Source organism: Rhizomucor pusillus (genome assembly GCF_041956525.1).
Source record: "Rhizomucor pusillus strain CBS 183.67 unplaced genomic scaffold VTP01scaffold_1, whole genome shotgun sequence".
Lineage (NCBI taxonomy): Eukaryota > Fungi > Mucoromycota > Mucoromycetes > Mucorales > Lichtheimiaceae > Rhizomucor > Rhizomucor pusillus.
In genome coordinates, this window is record NW_027192143.1 from 391,266 (window position 1) to 410,938 (window position 19,673).

Sequence of the window (19,673 nt, forward strand, 5' to 3'; positions counted from 1 at the left end):
ACTGAAGGTAATGTCCTTGTTGTTCCTTGCCATTACCCCGCTGGAATTGGTCCGTAAAGCCGTCACTGTTGCAGGTGGAACCGCTGCACAATTTGTCAGGCGGTGCCAGCCGTAGTCTTCCAATAAAGTTATTGTAAACGTTACCGTAGCATTTATGTTTCTCCCCTGGATTAGGAGGTATACAAAATTTTCATAATGGCAATCACTGTGGAAACAATAAAAGCAAAGCTTTTCAGTGTTCTTCCATCATTTTCTTAAGGATGCTTTAGCTGTGTCCCACAGGAACGTCCGGCAACTGATGCATTGCATGTGCAAGACTCCGAAACACATCCTTTGCGGTGAACCAGTTCGCAAGTATGGGATGTCTAAAGTAAAAATCTCAGCTTTCATCGCACTGACCAGATATATATCAGCCATGTAAACATAACAAGATAATAGAAAGGTCGTAAGGCCCAAGTTCCCAAACAATGTTGTTGAGCAATTGAAGTGTTCCATCTCCCTTCTGCGCGTCTGGAACGTTACACAAAGTCCAACTGTCTGAAGTGGAAGCTGCATCTCAAAACCAGGTGTTCCTGTGCTCCAAAAAATAAGCAAAGCTTGGTTTTTCTTGTTGCCATGACGGTTGCCGTTATGGAATTTTGCACACCTCCTGTCCCGGGAGAGAAACACAAATACTATGGCGATGTACACAATAATTTTATTAAACTGCCACGGCTGGTACCGCCTGGCAAGTCGGCGGTGACTCCACCAGCAGTAACGAGAGCTTTAGCGACCAAGTCCAGCAGAGCGATAGCAATCGAGCAACAAAAGACGTTACATTCGGTGGCATCCTCAGGAAACTTGCTCATCTTGAAGCAAATCCTGCTTCGTCTGCCAGATCCACTGAAAGCCGTCAACGATCCTCACCCAGCAACTGGCTTGACACCAATTCACTTTGCCGCCTCGCGCGGTCACGTTGACATTGTTCGCTGCCTCGTCGAAGAATACCAAGTTTCAGTCGACTCGCGTGATAAGGAAGGCGAGGTATTTTTTTGTTACTCCAAACTTTTCTCTTATCAACCGTTTCTTTGGCCGCAAAGTCATCAACACGTTGTTGCCCTGTAGACACCGTTGCTGAAAGCCTCGTATGCAGGCCATTACCATGTGGTGCAGTATTTACTCTCGAAAAAGGCAAACATACACCAAAAAGACAAGGACGGTTGGACAGCACTGCACAATGCTTGTTCTCGTGGTTTCTTACCCATTGCGCGACTGCTGGTTGAGCGCGGTGCGCGAGTAGATGCACAAAACAAAACCGGCCATACCCCGCTCAGTAAGTGTCTAGGTCATATGAGATAAGCTCCTGTTGCTAACCCCGCCATTCACCAAGTCAATGCTGCTTCAAAGGGATACATGTCTATTGTCGAGTATCTTTTAGAGGAAGCGCACGCAAATCCTTTGATCAAAAACTCTTTTGGCGAGGCTGCTTACGACGTTAGCGCTGCGTCCGGAGAAGCTGGAGAAGCGTACATATGCGAGATGCTGGAAAAAGCGGGCAGCAAATGGTGGCACATGCAGCATGCAGAAGGCATCGATTTATCACCTTACTCGCATGGTACAACATACGATTTGCTAGAGTTCCACATTACTGTCATGGTGATCTTGCATGAAAATCAGCGCTCAACATCGATACTTGGTTTATCACGACCGCAGTTCAGTGCAAATGCATTGACAAGACATGACGTACGAGGTCCATGGTCACTGCATCCTTCCGGCATCCCTTCCTCGAAGGAGCAAGTGAAGCTCCCTCCTGGCAACAACGAGCGCGGTACATCCAACTGGTTCTGGCTCACGGACTGGCAAATCGATTACAGCGATCCACGTGTTGATCCTACCTCAGGTTGGCAGTACGCAAAGTCGTTCGAGGACAGCGATGATGCATGGACACCTGTTGCGCCAACCGCTGGATCTGGTTGGGTCAGACGTCGACGTTGGGTGCGCGTAATGAAACGTAGAATGGATCTGGCCAAAGGCAACCATCGTGGGAACGATGACCCTGTTGACAGCCCCACAGAGCCTCAGACTACAGACTATGTTTATCAAGCAGAAGATCTGGTGCAAAATGTGGTCGAGGATGAAGCAGACAACAGTCGAAACAGCGATCCGACGGCCCGAGAACTACGCAACTTGACGCGCGAGCTGCGCAGATACGAAGAAGCAGTGCAAACCTTGCTTGCAGGTATCAAAAGTAAGTTGGTCACATTTTCATATAAAATACACACAAAGAGCTGACCATGCGGTCTGTTAGCTGATTACAATCAATATCGAAAGCACCAAGCAAACGTTCTTGTTACATCCTATTCTGAACATATTGAGAAACTCAATGCAAAGATCTCATCCATTGCAGCTTCGGTATCAACGCCTGTGGGACCGACGCAACAGAATGCCGAGCTAGCTCGAGAGCTAGGTTTGTTTGTAGAAAGTAATAGCAACCGGGCTTCAGAGAATGCAACGGAACCAGTATCCGGTATAGTAGCTGATCTAGACGCCAACCCATGGTCCCGCGACAGCGCAGCTGTTGTACAACAGCAGTCCACAACATGGAACGAGAGCTCTTCGCTAGACCACGTAGATTTGATTGGACATGGCAGCTCTCCAGTGGCAGCGGAGGACACAGAGCAGTTGGATGTAACGGCTGCGTTAGCCGAAGGCCCTCGACAATTCGCATGGGAATCGGACGTAGACGCTAAGGAATGCCGTCGATGTGCGCGCAAATTCAAGCTACTTGTGAGACGGCATCATTGCCGACGCTGTGGCCTAATCGTGTGTGACAGATGCTCTTCAGCACGGACCTACCTGCCTCCGGACGAAATTCTTCAAGACCCAAGGGCACCCAGAGAGTCGCTGCAAATTTTAGCCTCGCAACACCAACGTGTATGCGATAAATGTTACGCTGACCTTGGCCTCAGAACATAACATGATATCGAATAATGCAATATCCAAATCGATACCTTTTTTTCTTGTATTTCCCCTCTACCCCCCCCCCCGAAGAGTCGTTTCCTTATACGTACAGAGCGGCGAAACGCCAACCACCCAAAACAATGGACAAATTAGTCTTTAGTCTGTTTTTGATATTCCTTAAATGCAGACGCTTTTCAACACGCTTCTTTTATTACCTTTTACCTATTACTCCCAATGTCGACAGCCATTCTCCCCAGGTCGTTGACGCCTAATTCCAATGATACCTGGCGCGATACATCAGCGACCTACACGAGACAGCGTAGATCATCCTTCAGCAGCCAAGCTGGTAGCATGGCACCTATTTGCAGGCTGGTTACAGTACAAGAAGTACTAGAGTATCAACCGATAGAAGGTCTTTTAGTGATTGAAAGCGACAGCGAAGATGAAATGCAGGGTGAACGAATCGAAGAAAAAGGAGAGCAGTCTGAGATAGAGCTTACTGAAGAAGCCTCTCCGAAGAAGTCCTCAAAGCCATTACCCAGGATACCGGAGCAGGAAATCATACTCAACTTTCCACCATTCCCTGAACCAGTAATACGACCTACAATGCTGACGCCCATTACAGAATACAACACAGAAGACGACACTGCTTCTATCCCCTGGTCGGAGGATGTATGGAGTCAGCAGGACACGTCAACCGGTAAACATCAAGAAAAGGAACAGGTCGACGTCTCTAACGATGATTACGCGAGCCGACCTGAGCCAGAGTATTTTGGCATTCGCTTTGATGAGAAGACTGCTATGGAGCCTGAGCCTGAAGATCTGATTGACAGCGAGCAATCGGAGGACGCGACCAGCGAAGAAAAATCATCCCATGAACATAAATTGGACGGTGAAGGCCAGACAGAAGATCAGCCTTGTCGATCCGATACATCGGGTGTATCAGAAGCCAGCAACGATGCAGCTATGCAAAAGCCCTTTGAACCTGCAGGCATTAGTGAAACCGCACGAGCGACACCAGTGGATACCAAGGATTTCCAGCCACCACATACGCCCGAAGAATCAATGCAGCCGACTATCTGGTCGGTGGACGACGCGGAATCCACTGCCGGCAGTGAAAAGAGCAGCAAACCTCGGGAACTGGAAACTCTTGCTCCGCCTCCTCCAGCGCTTTCTCCCTCGCCATCACTGTGCAGTCGCTGCAGCTCTATCTCGGGTTTGATGCCTATGCAAAATGGCCAGAGCGACTCTGTTCCCTCTTCGGCAACTTCAGTTGTATCGACACAAGACTTGCTAAAAGCTGCAACGAATGCCGATGCCAGTCAGGGTCTGAATAACAACGGTCTTGCTCGTCCACCTTCTGCGCAGTCATACAATGAACGTCCCAACAGTATGTATGTTGTAAGCAGTATGCAGTATCAGCAAGAGGTTCAACCGCAAGCTCCCGAGCGTAGAAGACCTTTATCCGCAGCTTGGGATTCTCTGACTTCACTTCCACTCTCTTCGTCACCACAGCCTCACACAACTGCGGGTCAACAGCCAACCTCGTTCGTGCAAGAAGTTCGTCGCCTGGCAGCTATCCAAAAATCGCAGCCGGCACCTAACATTGCACCGACGCCCTCGCCCAGTCAGAGCAAGTCCCGTCTTTCCATCGCATCCTTCAGTTTGACCCACAACAAGGATGCGATCAAGACATATCGCCGCATGGCATCCAAGACCAAGAATATGGATATACAAATGACGTATGCAAAGTACCTTCTAGAGATTGCCCGTCTCTATGGAAGCAGCGACAAAAAGGGCAACAACGAAACCAGGGAACGTCTTCTAAGTGAGGCTGGTTATTGGATCGATCGACTAGCAAAGCATGGCAAAGCCGAAGCACTGTATATCAAAGGCAAATGGCATATGCAGCCTGACAAGGAGGACTGCGCTCAAGCATATCAGAGACCACAGCCGCTCAAGGCATTCAAATGCTTGCAAGCTGCAGCGAAGGCCGGTTGGGTGGAGGCCTACTACGATCTGGCGCGATATCGAAAGGCAAGGGGAGAGTATAATCAGGCTGTGACATGCTACAAGATTGCTTCGAGCAAGGGTCATACATTAGCAACATACGTAAGTAGAACTGCCGGGAAAATTCAAGTTGCAAGTTTAGATACTAAGAAATCATGTATTTCTCGCTTAGAAAATGGCGAAGATATTACTGCGAGGACAATTGCAGCAGAAACGGGATATACGTAGAGGTCTAGAATACCTTCGGACAGCAGCGGATTCTCCAGGGCCAGACAGCGCCGAGCCTGCCTACGTGCTGAGCTGTGTTTACACTGATGAGCTAGAACGTATCGGTATTGCCAGAGATTCACAAATGTCCCGAGAGAATATCCCTTTGGGCATGCAGTATCTGGAGAAAGCAGTCAGCTTAGGGCTGCCTAGCGCGCTGCATCGTATGGGACAAATTAACGAGCAAGGATTATTTGGGCGCCCTCGGGATCCATGGCAAGGTTACCTATGCTTCACGCGTGCAGCCGAGGATGGACATGAAGGCGCAATGCTCGACTTGTCAAGGATATATACTCGAGGTATTCCGGGTCATCTTATGCCTCAACATGAAATGGCTTTCAAATGGTGCCAGCGTGCTGCAGACAAAGGATTGGCTCAAGCGGAATTCGTTCTCGGGTGAGTACAGACGTTTGAGAGCTCGTCAGATTTTAGACGCTAACATAGATCTGTCGTCCTATAGAACTTATTATGAGATGGGTGTGGGAACTATATCAGACTATGCCAAGGCATTGGAGTATTACGGCAAAGCTGCGTCAAAGGGCTACAGTCCGGCAGCTGAGAAGCTTAATCTTCCTATATCCACGAGTGTTGTCAATCCTCTGAAGAGAGCCAGTGACAAGCACGATTCACCTACGCAATTGCCACACTTGGAGCCTACAGGGGCAGATTGTAAAATCATGTAAATAATTCACTTTTTATTAGTTTTAGTTACAGCAGTATTCATTAAAGATTATTTCTTCTTCAATTCTTTCAAAATCGAGCTCTAAAAGAGCGGGCGAGGAATTGAGAGTGTCAAGACCCGCCCTTGCACTTTGCAAGCCACAGGCACCTTCAACTCTACTTGCCTTTCACTTGCCACAATGGTACGACAACGACGATTACTGAGCAGCACGGCAGCAGCAGCTGAGAAATACTACAAAGTTACTCTGGCAAGGTCAACGATCGGCTTACCAAAAGATTACCGCGCAGCAGCTAAAACTCTCGGACTCCATCGCCTCAACCAATCCACATTCCACCCCGTCAGCCCCACCACTGCCGGTCTCATTCTCAAATTAAAAGAAATTGTCAAGGTTGAAAACGTCGACCAAATCCCCACCAGGGAACGAACGAAAGCTGAGCGAGGATACAAAGTCGTTGGCAACATGTTGTAAATATTACTAAGAATAAATTGCTTATTGAAGTAACCTTTGGCACGTCAGCCGGTGGATATGGTTGCGACGGGAAGCTAAAGTAGCCATAGACGGCTCAACAATGAGCAGAGTTTCCGTTGCAACGATGCAGAGATTATGTGACCTTGAATTAGGAACCGCTTGGATATGTTACGGTTTACACATTACGCATTATCGAGCGCAGCCGGATTTGCCAAAAGTCTCCAGGAGTAAAGTGGATATAAGTTATTACTCTATATGATTTAACGGGTTGCTATGAATGAGATGAAGTCATTTTACAATTCAATTCTCTCGAAGGAAAATCGATGGATAAACCACCGTCATGCATGAATGTCATTCCAGGTACAAATCCATCGTTTGAGTTTATTTAAGTTTCGAGTCGACCGAGTTTCTTCTTGGCTCATTGAGTTTTTTTGCATTGTGAGCTTTCAATGGATTGAGGGACTTTTCCGCTCGGATATCAATGTTTTCACCAACGCCGCTGGTTTCGAGAATATCGTACCTCTTTTATACTTTACAATGACGCTCTCGTCAGCGTCTTTTGATTTATTGGAACAACTTGTTGAGCGATTGTTGGGACACAATGTAATAGTTTGCGACGAAATAGAGAGATATTGAAACGAGCGAAAATCGAACTGATTGTTATGAATGCAGATTGATCATGCTACCATAACGCGTGTCTCTCTGCAATCTGCCGCGTCACTTGCAAAGTTCAAAGCCATGAGCACGGACGAGCACCACATTGAAGTACGCTGGCAAAGGTTGGTTGCTTTGTGGTTACGGCCAGTGTTGAAATAGGAAACTAACCGCTGGAGGGTGCCATAAAAGTCTATGCGATAAGTTTAACATTAAAGGCCACGATGAATTGGCCGAAAATTTGCGCAAGTGCAAAATGATATTCCTGGACCCGAAACGAGAGCTCGTAACAGATGCTGCTGCTGTAAGCTTAATAACATAATGCAAACTGTACTCTGGAGGTTATTAACTCCTTCGAGCAGACACAGCAACGGATTCTCAAGTATGATATGCTGTCCCTACTGCTGGCTCTTTCAAAAAATCCTACGAAAAAGCAAATGTTTACATCAACTGCATCTCTGGACCAAGTGTCCTCGACCGAATTCTGGAAGGAAACGCTAGCCGAGGAACCCATGGAGGGTGATCACTGGTTGGAGTGGGAAAACCTATCAGAGGATAGTCAAGAGTCGTACGATTTCGATTTGGACCACGATCGTTTATCCAGGTATCAGGTACCCAATTATTGGGCTATCTCGAAATTCCTGCTAGTTAACACTACTTGACAGCGTCGGAATCATCAACAATTACATGATACTATAGCAGATTCAATCTGGGATGATAAGGCAGCTGTCATGCAACAGATCCAGCTAGGTAACACAGAGGTCAAGAATCTATCAAGTCGACAATACTGGAAGCAAAAGGGTGAGATTTCCCAAAGGCGTCTGGTTCTGATATGTGCAATTCTAACACCAGCTACAGACGAGGAAATATCTTTATCTGACGGTGATCTGATGCGAGAAGTCTTGTTCCTCTTACAAGGTCATCCAGGCGTCATATTCAAGAGGACCGAAGATGGTGATAGTTATTTTGAAGTAAGCAATTAATGGATGACGCTATGTACACACGAAAGCAATAACACGCAAAACCGGTGACAGTTGGACATGAACAACATTCAAAAGGAACAAGCAACTTCGACATCTCTCTATTCGAGCCTTTGGGAATTTTGTGTTCATGGAAATACAATAACGTCTCTAAGACTATGGACCGCAAGGTACGAATTGCGCATATTTCCAAGGCATATGACAATCTAATCGCTGGATAGGTGCCTGGCATCAGATGTAAAAACTTATGGCCAGACTTGCCAAGCTTTTGCTATTTCCGTGGCCTCGTTTCTGCGTTCTCTTGATAAGCATACTGCAGATATACAAGTTAACTTATGCAGAGCCGGTACGTGTTAAAGATACAAGACAGCTGTACTCAAGCAGAAACTGACCATAGCATATTCTTAGGAGATATGCGTGTCGTTTCTTTGCTGCAACTCAAATCAACGTTACGATTACTCTTAGAATGTGCTAAAACTACGCACGATGCCTTGTTTAGTGCATTAGGTATGGTATTTGGAGCTCCATATTCAGTATTTGCTCCCGACTGATTTAATCAGGTGCCGGCACCTATAATCCGCGGGATAACGCGATGCGACTGCTGAAATCATTGACTGTACTTATCGGAGAGAACCAAGCCGCAGGCAAAATGGAGATCTGTCAGCACTTGCTGCGAATATACAAAGATACCCTAGTGCCAATAAGTCGTATGATTGATGATTGGGTCATGTATGGCTCTTTGGATGCCGATGTTGCAAATGAATTCTTCATAAGCAGGTGAGGAAAAAGCTTACGCTGATATATAATCTGTAGACACCAATTAACAAACCACCAGATGTGAAGAAATCCCTGATAATAGTCCTGATTTCTGGTCTGACGGCTTCAAATTGCACGAAAACGAGTCAACATCTATCATTTTCGATACCCAGTTTCTCCACAAAATCTTTGCCGCTGGTAAAGCCATCCATATCATTTCTCATTTTGAGCATTACACTTGTGTAAGTACTGCTATTGATATGTATGCACAGAACAGTTTATTTAACTTATAAGTCAATTCTAGTTACCCAGCAAACCCTCATTGCCTTTCTTACAACATCTCCTCCGTCGAATGACCCTTTTATCTAATACAGATGATCAAACCCTCGCGCCACAGACACCAACAACACAAGCACATAATGGTACCACAACTTTAATGCAGCAAATGCTTTTCCCCGCTCACCACGCTTCTTCCGTTAAACATCGCCAAATACAACCACCATCCTCACTTTCGACTCATCGTCCAATGGAAACATACCTGTTTAGTCAAGATATTGCAGAAGCTGGAGACGCATACATATCTGTTCCTTACCAAGAATCCAGTTTAAAGCTCAAAATGGTTTTGGAAAGCAAGTGCCAATTATCTCGACATCTGCAATGCTTATCATCAATATATCTGATGCTTCACGGCCGTGCCATGCATACATTTTGCGAGCTACTATTTCAGAGGATGGATCAGCATAAAATCCCAGTGGATCCAATGCACCTTAACAAACTCTTCAAAGAGGCGTGTGCTGTAAGCGGTCAATCGCGGGATTTCGACACTGCATATGTAACAATAGATATGCAACTTGATGATATCGACTACACAGGAAGGTTGACTTTCCAATATGAGGTACAGTCATACGCATTCCGATGTTCCTATAACTAGAGTAACTTTATATATCGGTACAGCTACCGTGGCCCGTCAATTGTTTCATTAAGCAATCCAGCTTGGCAGAATACAGCAAGGTGACGACATTGCTTCTGCGGCTGAAGCATGCTAAGCATGTTTTGGAACGGCACATGCTATTTGGGACTGAAAATAATATGCGGTTATACGCGTTGCGGATGAAACTTATGTGGTTTGTGAATACGTTTTGGGGTTATGTCATGACAACAGTAAGGAAAACAAGAAATTGCGCCCGAAGAGTTTTTGTTTGATGCAACAAATAGGTGCTCCATGCTGAGACAAATGCACTCGAAGAAGCTGTAAAGCAAACCGAGGATATGGATAGAATAGCCGCTTTGCACACAATTTATGTCTCAAAAATTGTGGATCGCTGTCTGCTAGGCGAGAAGGTATTACGATTGATCTGACGTGGAGAAGAACATTGGTGACTAAATATTTATCCATATTACAGACACGCTCCATTCTAAAAGCTATATTTGATATCCTGAATATTGTCCACAACCTAGCACGCTTATATGCTGACGAGCGGGATGCGCCGGACGTGCAAATTCTCGAAAAAGATTTCCGTCGAAGTAATGAATTTATTGGAACGACGCTCGAGATCATTGCAAGAAAGGGAGGCTTTCCATGGTGTAAGTGTGTATTTTTACTGGACGAAAAAGAATATGTATAAACTCTGTTAATTTTAGTCGATGCATTGGCTTCCTCGCTGTCGGTTTAATAAACGATGAGTTTAATCGAATGAATGGGATATACATGGCTCTGTGCATGGTGGACGCTTGCACATATTTGACGGAAAAGTGAGATACAGAAGGCGAATTGAGAGAACGAATCAGACTAGCGATATACCGAGAGAGAAGTATAGAGATAAATACAAGTAACTAAGGGGGAATATACATACATCAGTGCTTGAATCAGAGAAAATACGCATTAAGTTTATCCAGTTGTTTCTTTTGTGGTACTGTTTTCTTGAGATATTTCCGGTTTCTTGACGGATGCGATCGAGTCGTCGTCACCGAGGACGACCTCTTGACCGTCAATGACGCGCACAGGGCCTGTAAACCATTTACGACCCCAGATAGCAAAGTATCCGACGGAAAGGATCATGATAAAGGCGAATGGCGCAATGGCGTAGTTCATGGTGTTGGGAGTGATGGGCGCTTCAGTCGGGCAGATAAACAGAGCGCAGGTAAAGATCAACCAGCAGCATGAGACAATGCCGCAGAAAGTGCTGAAGCGACCCAAATTCCAGGGACCAGTTTGGAAACTCTTGCGGGCGACTGTAATTCGTAGAAGAATAGGGACAAAGTAGGAGAGTTGCGAGCCGATGGTGTTGACAGATACGATAGCTTCGTAAGCAGTGTCGTTGATCATGTACAATATACCGACGATACCAGCGACGGTGATGTTGAACCAGACAGCATTGACAGGATTGTTGGTGCGTTTGTTGAGTTTATGCAGGTGCTTAGAAAGAGGCATGGCTCCGTCTCTTGCAAAAGCATAAACCATACGTGATGAACCAAGCGTGAGACTGCTGCCGCAGAAGAAGATGGATAACATGACGAAGATGAGGAAGACCATGGTCCAGGCCTCTCCTACACCATCCACAAAGACTTGTATCATCTGAGGCTGGATGGCATCCTCGCTCACGATCTGTGTGGCAAAGTCTTTAACCATAAAACTGATACCGATTAGGAAAATGAAACCGCTAACTGCATTGGCCGAAACTGCTGTGAGGATACCAAAAGGCGAACCGTGCTGGGAGTTTTTCGTCTCTTCACTCATGTGTGCAGCGCTGTCGTAGCCAGATAGCGTATATTGAGACTGAAGAATCACGAGCAGAAATGCATAGCCGTTGCTACTGAAGCCGGAACCGTTGTAAAAGTCGGTAAACTTTAAACAAGATCGCGATCAGCAAACCAAACTAGTTAAAAATGTCGGTTGTGACAAGCGTACCACAAAATCGCCAGTTGCCAGAGGACGGGTGATAGCAAGGCCAGCAATGACTATCAAGAGGATACCGAAGATATTGACGTAGACTAGTAAAGATGAGACATGTTAGGAGTCACTGCAGAATTTTGCATCGACGTGCTTTGACAAACATGCAAACTGGTTCATAACGCCGCTCCATTTGACGGCGACCGAATTCAAAATTCCATGGACGATCAAGATACCAATGTAGACGCCATATTGCATGTAAACTGAAGTGTCCACATCTGGTCTCCTGCATATTCAACACAAAAATTTTTGTTAGGAGGGAGACAATATCGCCTTTACATGTATATGGATTTACATACCAAACGTTGATGACACCTGCTATGAATTGTGAAAGTCCGAGATCAACGGAAGTGATACCGACTAGATAAGATATCAGTATCCATGGAGCGATAAGCCGTGTGTCGCATGCACTCACATGCTAAGCCGATCCAGTTGAACCAGCCGGTTAGCCAACAAGCAAGTGGCATCCAGCGGCCGGGTGCAAGCCGAGAAACCCAAAAGTAAAGACCTATTTGACATTCAGTGGATTCATTTCCCACGCATAAAAATTGGCTTGAAAGAAATATACCTCCAGTAGTCGGGTATGCACTGCAAATTTCGGCAAGCGACATGGCAACGATCATGGTCAGGGTACCAGTAATAAACCAGCCCCAGATGACGCCCATACTGCCCGAATCATTCATTGCATCGCCCCACATCTGATACGATACATAACTTAGCGATCACTCTAGCTGGAAAAGAATTAGCAACTTACCGGAGTCAAGCCTGACAATACGGAACAACATGAGAAAGCGATGGCAAAATTTGAAAACGCAGAGATGGATCGACTCAGGTCCTAATAGTCATGAAATAAGTATGAAAGCAATGGTGAATTCAATAGCATCATAGTAACTTACTTGCGTATAACCAAGTTGTTTCAAGAGCTCCTCATCAGCGTCGACGGCACCAGCTTCTTCGATTTGCTTTTCTGTTTGTTTTGATTTGATCCCAAGCACCATCGTGATGTGTACACCCGCTCAATGCAAGGAAGGAGAAAAAGGAGTAAAGAAATAGGTTTTTATACCTAAATCCAGAAAAGCGAGTCAACTGATAGGCAAACATTAAAAATGTCTTTTTTAGATAGATCTGTGGGGAGCATGGGAAGACCCTAAGCTTGGGCTGATAGGGCCAAACCTTGTCGAGCACCGCTTTACCCCACCGTAAGACAAGATCGTTTCTCACTCCCCAAGTAGCTGTAAGGGGAGCATCAAAGATTAGCATATCAAAAAGTATTTCCAAATGTAGACCCATCTGATACGATTGCTGTGTAATAGGTACAGTGAGTAGGTATATATGATGCATATTTGGTGCTATCAGATCCAATATTAAGGAAAGGATACTACAGTAGATAACGGAGAGTGTGTCTGAGTGTAACAATACCATTCTGTCCATAAAAGGAGACTGTCCCACCCTCCATTTGTCATCAGCGGTACACAAGAAGATTTGCATTCTTGGCTTAAGGCGCTCCCGACCATTCGCATTTTCAATCGGCTTCCGTAGAAAGGCACAGTGTGAAAAAGTCGATTCTGCGGAATGAAAACTTTCTGTTTCATGATCCAACTTACGCGTAAGAGAACCGTCATCGAGCAGCTAATTGGACTGACAAATTGTACAGTAGCGTGTTTTATTGGACAGAACTCAATTTTGTTAGTGTGTTTAACCTTATAATTGGTTCCCTCACTGCAAGTCCCAAATGTACCGTTTTCGGTCGTGAAAATCATAAGCACCTACAGATTAGACAGCAAGTTATTGTTGGATTATAGATGCAAATTAACTAGAATTCTCTCAACATTTGCAAGATTCCGACGTTTCTCGCGCTAGATTCTTCTGCAACAGACGATGCAAAAGATTCAACAATCTTACGGAAAACACTGTACACCCCTGTGTTCTTATATGCTAACATTTCGATCAAAGTTATATTGTTGAACCATCGTAATACGCAATTGTACACAAAGCTTACATCGACGCCACGATGTAAACCTACACCTGGTATACCAAATCTCTTCCCTCTGCTGCTGCTGCTTCTTCTTGCTGCACATACGCTATTCTGAGGCACTCAACTATTTAACGGTCATTGACGTTAAATCAGAAGTTTTTCTTCACTTGCAGAGCCTGTCTGAATGACGGTCCCATGGATTAGGAACCATATTGGGAAATTCTGCACCATGTGGTATCGTGGAGACAATGAGATCCGTACGTTATGAATCTAATTCGGTTTTGAGTTATCCAATCTCGTCCTCAGAACAAACTCAGCAAAACATGATAGGCCAAGCTTTGTCATCTGTGCATCGAGAAATATGCCAAATGTGGTATCGACTTAAAATATCAGCTCCATCCTCAATGCATCGGTCTCCATCCCGGAAAACAAGGAAGTTTAAAGAAAGCTGCAGGCTATATATCCCGTAACTCGGGATGGAGGCCAGCAGCACCCATTAAATTATCGCTCGAGTACCCACAGCACTATGCTGTCAACTGTGGAGGGTTTTCCATACAAATTCTTCGAATTGCTCGCCGAATGTAAATACTTTCGTAAGACGCTGCGATGAAAATTTATGCTGCTCTCTAGCATGTACCATACAAGAGTAAGTACCGCTTACTCAGAGTTGACAACGGTTGCTCCAGTTCTGGCTGCAGATTCTTGATTTCGTGTTAAAAGAAGCAGGTTACACTCTTTTTAGGAAGACTGCTGTTCCAAAGTATGAAGACAAGAAACCTGCCTTTATTTTTCAAAGTTGACGTCGCTGCGTCCAAAACCGTTCCAAAACCCAAATATGTTGTTAAGCGTCCCTAATGAAGGTGTTCAAGTGACATGATTTCGTTTTGAACTCTCGTTATATGCAGGGGGACAACTTCTACGAAAATAGTGCTTGCTCCTTCTCGCATGATGACAGAATTCAATGGATGATGCTCTTTAAAGCATGCTATTAGCGTAATCGAAAAAAATTGTTTACCTGCGCTGGAAAAGCTGTTCGGCTTCAATTCATTCAGTTTTTACAGGTCCATTTCTTTACTTTACCTGTTTCTAAACTTGAAGCACGCCTCATTGATTATATTTGGAACATAATCAGATAGCTTAAGTACAGATCGGAGCTATATATTGTTCTACTTCATTAAATGGGATCCATACGTAACGTAGCTAGTTTTGCTTACGTTATGAATGTCAAGCTATGCTATTTTGTTTTCCTGGAGTTCTTTTCCATTTAACCGAGCATTGCATCCGGACGTTATGTCGGGTTTAGCTAATGTATATTTGCCCTTTTTTATTTTTTTTGATGATCGATCTTCTAAACGTTACACTGCAGTTTGTCTATCCACATACGAGAAAAGACAAATTTTCAAATTGGTATCGGATCGGGTATGCGGAATGTATGAGACCGTAAGATTATTTCTACGTTGAAGTACAAGTATCTAGGTACGCTGGTCAATGTATGAAGCTTTGTGTTGAAAGCCAAGCATATCCAAACGCATTAGATGAAACCGATACTTCAATTTCCAAACTTCTTCCATCAGCAATTATCTGTTAAAGCTATTGCAATGCTTTAATATTCGTGAATACAGGTAGTCGCTGATTGTAAGTCTCCAAATCTATGATTTCCCGTCAACTCACGCAGCGAAAATCGGTTAAAAGATGCTGTTACGCGTTAAACCGCCAATTTGTCGCTGGAACTATCCATGCTACTTAAGTCGCTTGAGAAGCATCTTCGCTCGTTTCACTGTCATCCATCGGTGAACAGTCCACAGAGTGGGTTTCTCGGTCAATGCCCTCTTCTGGATACTGATCCTCATCGACATTCTGACAAGGGTTCAATTGATTTGAAGCGACTTTGCTTGATACGTCATCTGCGTCCACCGTCATGCTGTCTGCACAGTTTCTTGAGTACCATAGGCCTGCACCCGTCTTCGGTGCTCCTCGTGAAAATTTCCGTAGCACTAAATATTGTGCTCTCTCGTCTGTTGGCGTGTGTAGTAGTTCTTCTAAAAGTTGCAGACTGTCATTGCTTCAAAAAGACAGGGAAAAAGGAATTTACGGAAAGATGTGAAATAAGTGACACGTTTATGCCGCTAATTTAAAAGAAAAGGATTCTTTATCCATTCTTCTTTCATTCTTTCTCGAAATATGACCATGACCACATCAGAATCGACTTTGTTGACGTCCATATCCACAGCTATACTGGATATCAGCAATAAACTCTCTTATTTAAAGGAAGGCCAAGATGCAATAAGAGTTCGTTTGGTGACGAATGATGATAACGGTAAGTGCTTGAATGGAAGGGATGTAAGCCAAAATAATCACTCAATGTCGCCAGAAGCAATCATCGCAAGATCAGTGACCGCAGCTGCAAACGTCGAGGCAGATGAAGGTCCTAAAGAAAAGCTCGCTAAGATACGCAATCAGGACATTATAGATCTGGTTATCGACCCGGAAAATGTCTTGGACAAGGAACAGAGAGCGTCTAGGCTTCGCGCTATTGGAAAAATAGCTAATGATGCCATCATCGATCATGTCCTCCGATGTGAGGGCGATGATTACAGCTTCAAAGCAACCTGGGTCAAGACTGCTTCATCAGAACGCAATAAGACAATAACATCCTTTGAAAAAATGGTCTATAAGCAAGTCGGTGTATGCCTGGAAAAATGTGAGTCCCATTGGGCTGCAACACATATACTGTCCCAAAAATGGGATAATCGTCACAGCTACCAAGAACGCCTGGAACGCTTGAAAGCTAATAAGAATGTCAACAAGTAAGTCTTCAGGCAATTATATACTATATCTCCGTCATTGCTTACACACACATATATATACACACACACACATATATATATATATATATAGGGAAAAACAAGATCTATCAAACGAGAATTCAATTCAAGAAGGCTCAGAGGGTAACACCGGCAAACGCGGCGGACGAGGACGTCGACGAGGTCTAGCGGTTACGGCATAGGCAAGGCAGTGTAGATGGCGCTGAATCCTTCTAGGGAACACCTTATTGAGATAATTGCGTATACAATTGCTTCATTGCTTTATTGTATCATAACTTAGCTTTCATGGAATGCACTTGCTAAATGTATCCTGTACATATAAAAGCGATCTTATACAATATCTTATAATCACAGCTATGTAGCTAACGTCAGTCACAGCTTTTGACAAGAGTTAATCGAAGTGTAAAGATATCTTATGGCTGCAATACAGCTGGACTCAATGAAACGTGTTAGTGCAGCAACGTACACTTGCGAAAATACCGGGCGGTCCCTTTCTGTGAAAAAGTGCGATGTTTTCTGAAATAATAGAGTCGTAAATTGTTCATTTTCACTTCCTTTTGACGAGCGCCTGATAATGATATTTGCAGCTTTCCAAGTTTTTACACCACCGAGATTTCCCGCGATAGGAATCTGGGACATGTAAGTCGTTTTTCAATTTCGATAACTCGAACAATGCACTTGCTGAACACGGGGCCACCTGGATTTCAAAGTCACCATTTTGATTGCTCATTTCAGTTATTGCCTGTTTCCAACAAATGTTTACGAGGACGATCTGGCAGGCTGCAAGTCGACAAAGTACCTTGCCAACTGTCGCACGTAGAGCACAACATGGTGCACGCTTCTTTGCAGCATGGTCAGCGCGCGAGGAGCTCGCAACGTTGAAAAGTGCCCTCGAAAATAACAACCTTGCGCAAGCTCGTAAATCGTTCGAAATTATGCAGTCCCAGCAGGAACTGAATATCGATCGCGACACATTCAAGAGACTCTTGCTGTTAGCGCGTAAAGGCCAACGCCAATCGGATCTGGCTTTTGTCAGGAATGCAGTTACTTCGATGGAAGAGAAACTCGGTTTTGTTCCAGAAGCTTTCGACTACCATGCACTCGTGTATGCCTATGGCGTACATGAAAGACCTGACCTGGCGTACAATTTGTTGAAGGAAATGCGCAGCAAAGGAATTAGAATATCGAACTACACATACAACACTTTACTCGGTTGCTACAAGCGCGTCGAGGACGAGGAAGGTGCATTGCGACTTCTAGACGAGATGGAAAAGGATGGCGTCCACGGAGATATCGGCACCTACAATACCCTTCTGCATCTAGTGGCCGGTAGAGATAGCACGGAAGCATATCGACTTTACGACCTTATGAAGACAGAGCATGTCCGACCTGATGCGTATACTTATTCCACCATGTTGAGCATTGCAACCAAAGATGGAAACTTGGAACTCGGTGAAGCATTATGTCACGAAGTGTTGCAGACGAAGGAGGCCGATATCAATACGATCAACAATATGCTTGCCTTCAAGTCCTTAGCTGTCCAAGATCTGAACCAAGTTCTCGACCTATACTACACATTTCCACAGCATTTCCCGGAAATCCAAGCAGATGTTGTCACATACAACACAGTTCTGGATGCTTGCCTGAAATCCGGAAACCCGGCCAAAGCGTTCGGCATATACGGAGAAATGAAGAAACAGAAATGCGATCCGGACGTAGTGACATACGGCATTCTGATCAATGCGGAGCACAAGCTAGGAACCTTTGACGGAGCCATTCCACTCTTTGAGGACATGGTTCGAAGCGAAATTCAGCCAAACAGTCATATTCTTTCCAGCTTAGCAAGCATATCCACACAAACATCGGATATTGATCTCATACGCAAAATATGTGATATTATCTTCAAATACGACACTATAGAACTCGACACTAATGCATACAACAGTCTGCTGAGCGGACTAGCAAAGAAAGGCTGCTCTGAAGAAGCACAGAATGTATACGACCATTTCCTTAGACACAATGTTCGAAAAGCAGACATCGCAACTTTCACCAACCTCATACTGGCATATGTAAATGATAATTTATTAGACGACGCTCTGGATATGTATTATCAGCTCAAGGATCACCATCGAAGCCCAAAATCGGACAAATCGAACATCAAACTAGACGCTACATTTTACACCACAATTATTTCTGCATTGACCGATCTGCCCGGAAGAATACCAGATCCAACTCCTGACAAGTTGAACTACAACTGGAAGCTGGACGATGGAAGATTGTACCTCGATGATGTAGACGATATGTCTCAACCTCACCTTGTCATGGCAGCTACTCTATTCGCAGACATGCGGAACTTTCAAATTCAACCTAATGCGCATGTCTACACGAGTATGCTGCATGCCTGTGCGAAATTTAAGGATGAACGAGTACTTGAAGATATTCACAGACTCCTGCGAATGGATCTTTACTTCGACCCCGACACTGGAGTCTACAATGCACTGATGAATGCGTATAATCACATCGGCGATGGACGCAAAGTTCTAGAAATCTGGGATATCTTATCGTTATCGACGGATCCAAAGACGTCTATCGACAGCACGACTGTCTCCATAGTGCTTGACAGCTGTGGACACAATGGCTATGGATATTTGGCTCACAATATCATGCAGAGGCTTAAGCATGCCGAATTCCCGCTTAACACCCAAGTCTACAGTTCGTATGTGGAATGTTTGTGCCGTTCTACAAGCAATCGGTCAGGCTGGGATTCTGCAAAGCGAGTTATTGAGAAGGAAATGCGACCTGTGAACGGACCAATATCGGACTCTAGGCCTGTTGTTGACGAAAAGACAATCAACACGCTCTTAAGCTTCGCAAAGAAGAAAGGATTCGATTTAGAGGAATACAAACAGCTGGAGAATTGGAAGAAAGAACTCTTGGGCATACAATCATAGCTGGAAATAAAGCTCCCCGTTAGATGGGATTACGTGCAACGATGAGCATGCCGCTTTAGCGTGTTTTTAGAGTGTTCCACTCTGCTCTCTTCCCTTTTCCTTACTGGCGCACACTCCTCTCCCTTAAGTCCCTTGCTTTCACTTTACTTTTTGCCTTCCTGAGTGCCCCCCTTTTCTACGGATATCCCCATCCCACTCCTTACAGCTTGAGAAG

General features: G+C 44.8%; 7 protein-coding genes across 7 annotated transcripts; 6 read left to right on the forward strand and 1 right to left on the reverse strand.

Moving 5' to 3' along the window:
• Window positions 1–615: 615 nt before the first annotated feature.
• On the forward strand, window positions 616–2,955 carry VTP01DRAFT_176 (uncharacterized protein; the record flags this gene model as incomplete). Its single annotated transcript, XM_069380145.1, has 4 exons — window positions 616–1,023; window positions 1,105–1,312; window positions 1,370–2,227; window positions 2,288–2,955. The coding sequence occupies 4 exons, from the start codon at window positions 616–618 to the stop codon at window positions 2,953–2,955; spliced, it is 2,142 nt and encodes a 713-aa protein (XP_069244596.1).
• A 219-nt stretch (window positions 2,956–3,174) lies between these two features.
• Window positions 3,175–5,900, forward strand: VTP01DRAFT_177 (uncharacterized protein; the record flags this gene model as incomplete). The annotated part of the gene is made up of 3 exons (XM_069380156.1): window positions 3,175–5,052; window positions 5,123–5,613; window positions 5,678–5,900. 3 exons carry the CDS (start codon window positions 3,175–3,177, stop codon window positions 5,898–5,900), a joined length of 2,592 nt encoding a protein of 863 aa, XP_069244597.1.
• Window positions 5,901–6,077: 177 nt separating this feature from the next.
• VTP01DRAFT_178 (mitochondrial 54S ribosomal protein uL30m) lies at window positions 6,078–6,368 on the forward strand (the record flags this gene model as incomplete). The annotated part of the gene is made up of 1 exon (XM_069380167.1): window positions 6,078–6,368. One exon carries the CDS (start codon window positions 6,078–6,080, stop codon window positions 6,366–6,368), a length of 291 nt encoding a protein of 96 aa, XP_069244598.1.
• Window positions 6,369–6,905: 537 nt separating this feature from the next.
• VTP01DRAFT_179 (uncharacterized protein) lies at window positions 6,906–10,431 on the forward strand (the record flags this gene model as incomplete). Its single annotated transcript, XM_069380178.1, has 16 exons — window positions 6,906–6,971; window positions 7,041–7,147; window positions 7,215–7,326; window positions 7,385–7,633; window positions 7,688–7,823; window positions 7,881–7,993; window positions 8,057–8,172; window positions 8,224–8,348; window positions 8,411–8,509; window positions 8,563–8,779; window positions 8,838–9,000; window positions 9,063–9,653; window positions 9,713–9,919; window positions 9,974–10,099; window positions 10,162–10,342; window positions 10,400–10,431. 16 exons carry the CDS (start codon window positions 6,906–6,908, stop codon window positions 10,429–10,431), a joined length of 2,640 nt encoding a protein of 879 aa, XP_069244599.1.
• Window positions 10,432–10,646: 215 nt separating this feature from the next.
• On the reverse strand, window positions 10,647–12,706 carry VTP01DRAFT_180 (uncharacterized protein; the record flags this gene model as incomplete). The annotated part of the gene is made up of 8 exons (XM_069380190.1): window positions 10,647–11,603; window positions 11,667–11,749; window positions 11,813–11,934; window positions 12,008–12,068; window positions 12,124–12,216; window positions 12,277–12,406; window positions 12,463–12,543; window positions 12,605–12,706. The coding sequence occupies 8 exons, from the start codon at window positions 12,704–12,706 to the stop codon at window positions 10,647–10,649; spliced, it is 1,629 nt and encodes a 542-aa protein (XP_069244600.1).
• A 2,895-nt stretch (window positions 12,707–15,601) lies between these two features.
• On the forward strand, window positions 15,602–16,494 carry VTP01DRAFT_181 (uncharacterized protein; the record flags this gene model as incomplete). Its single annotated transcript, XM_069380201.1, has 3 exons — window positions 15,602–15,710; window positions 15,914–16,000; window positions 16,055–16,494. 3 exons carry the CDS (start codon window positions 15,602–15,604, stop codon window positions 16,492–16,494), a joined length of 636 nt encoding a protein of 211 aa, XP_069244601.1.
• A 769-nt stretch (window positions 16,495–17,263) lies between these two features.
• On the forward strand, window positions 17,264–19,459 carry VTP01DRAFT_182 (uncharacterized protein; the record flags this gene model as incomplete). Its single annotated transcript, XM_069380212.1, has 1 exon — window positions 17,264–19,459. One exon carries the CDS (start codon window positions 17,264–17,266, stop codon window positions 19,457–19,459), a length of 2,196 nt encoding a protein of 731 aa, XP_069244602.1.
• Between the last annotated feature and the right edge of the window lie 214 nt (window positions 19,460–19,673).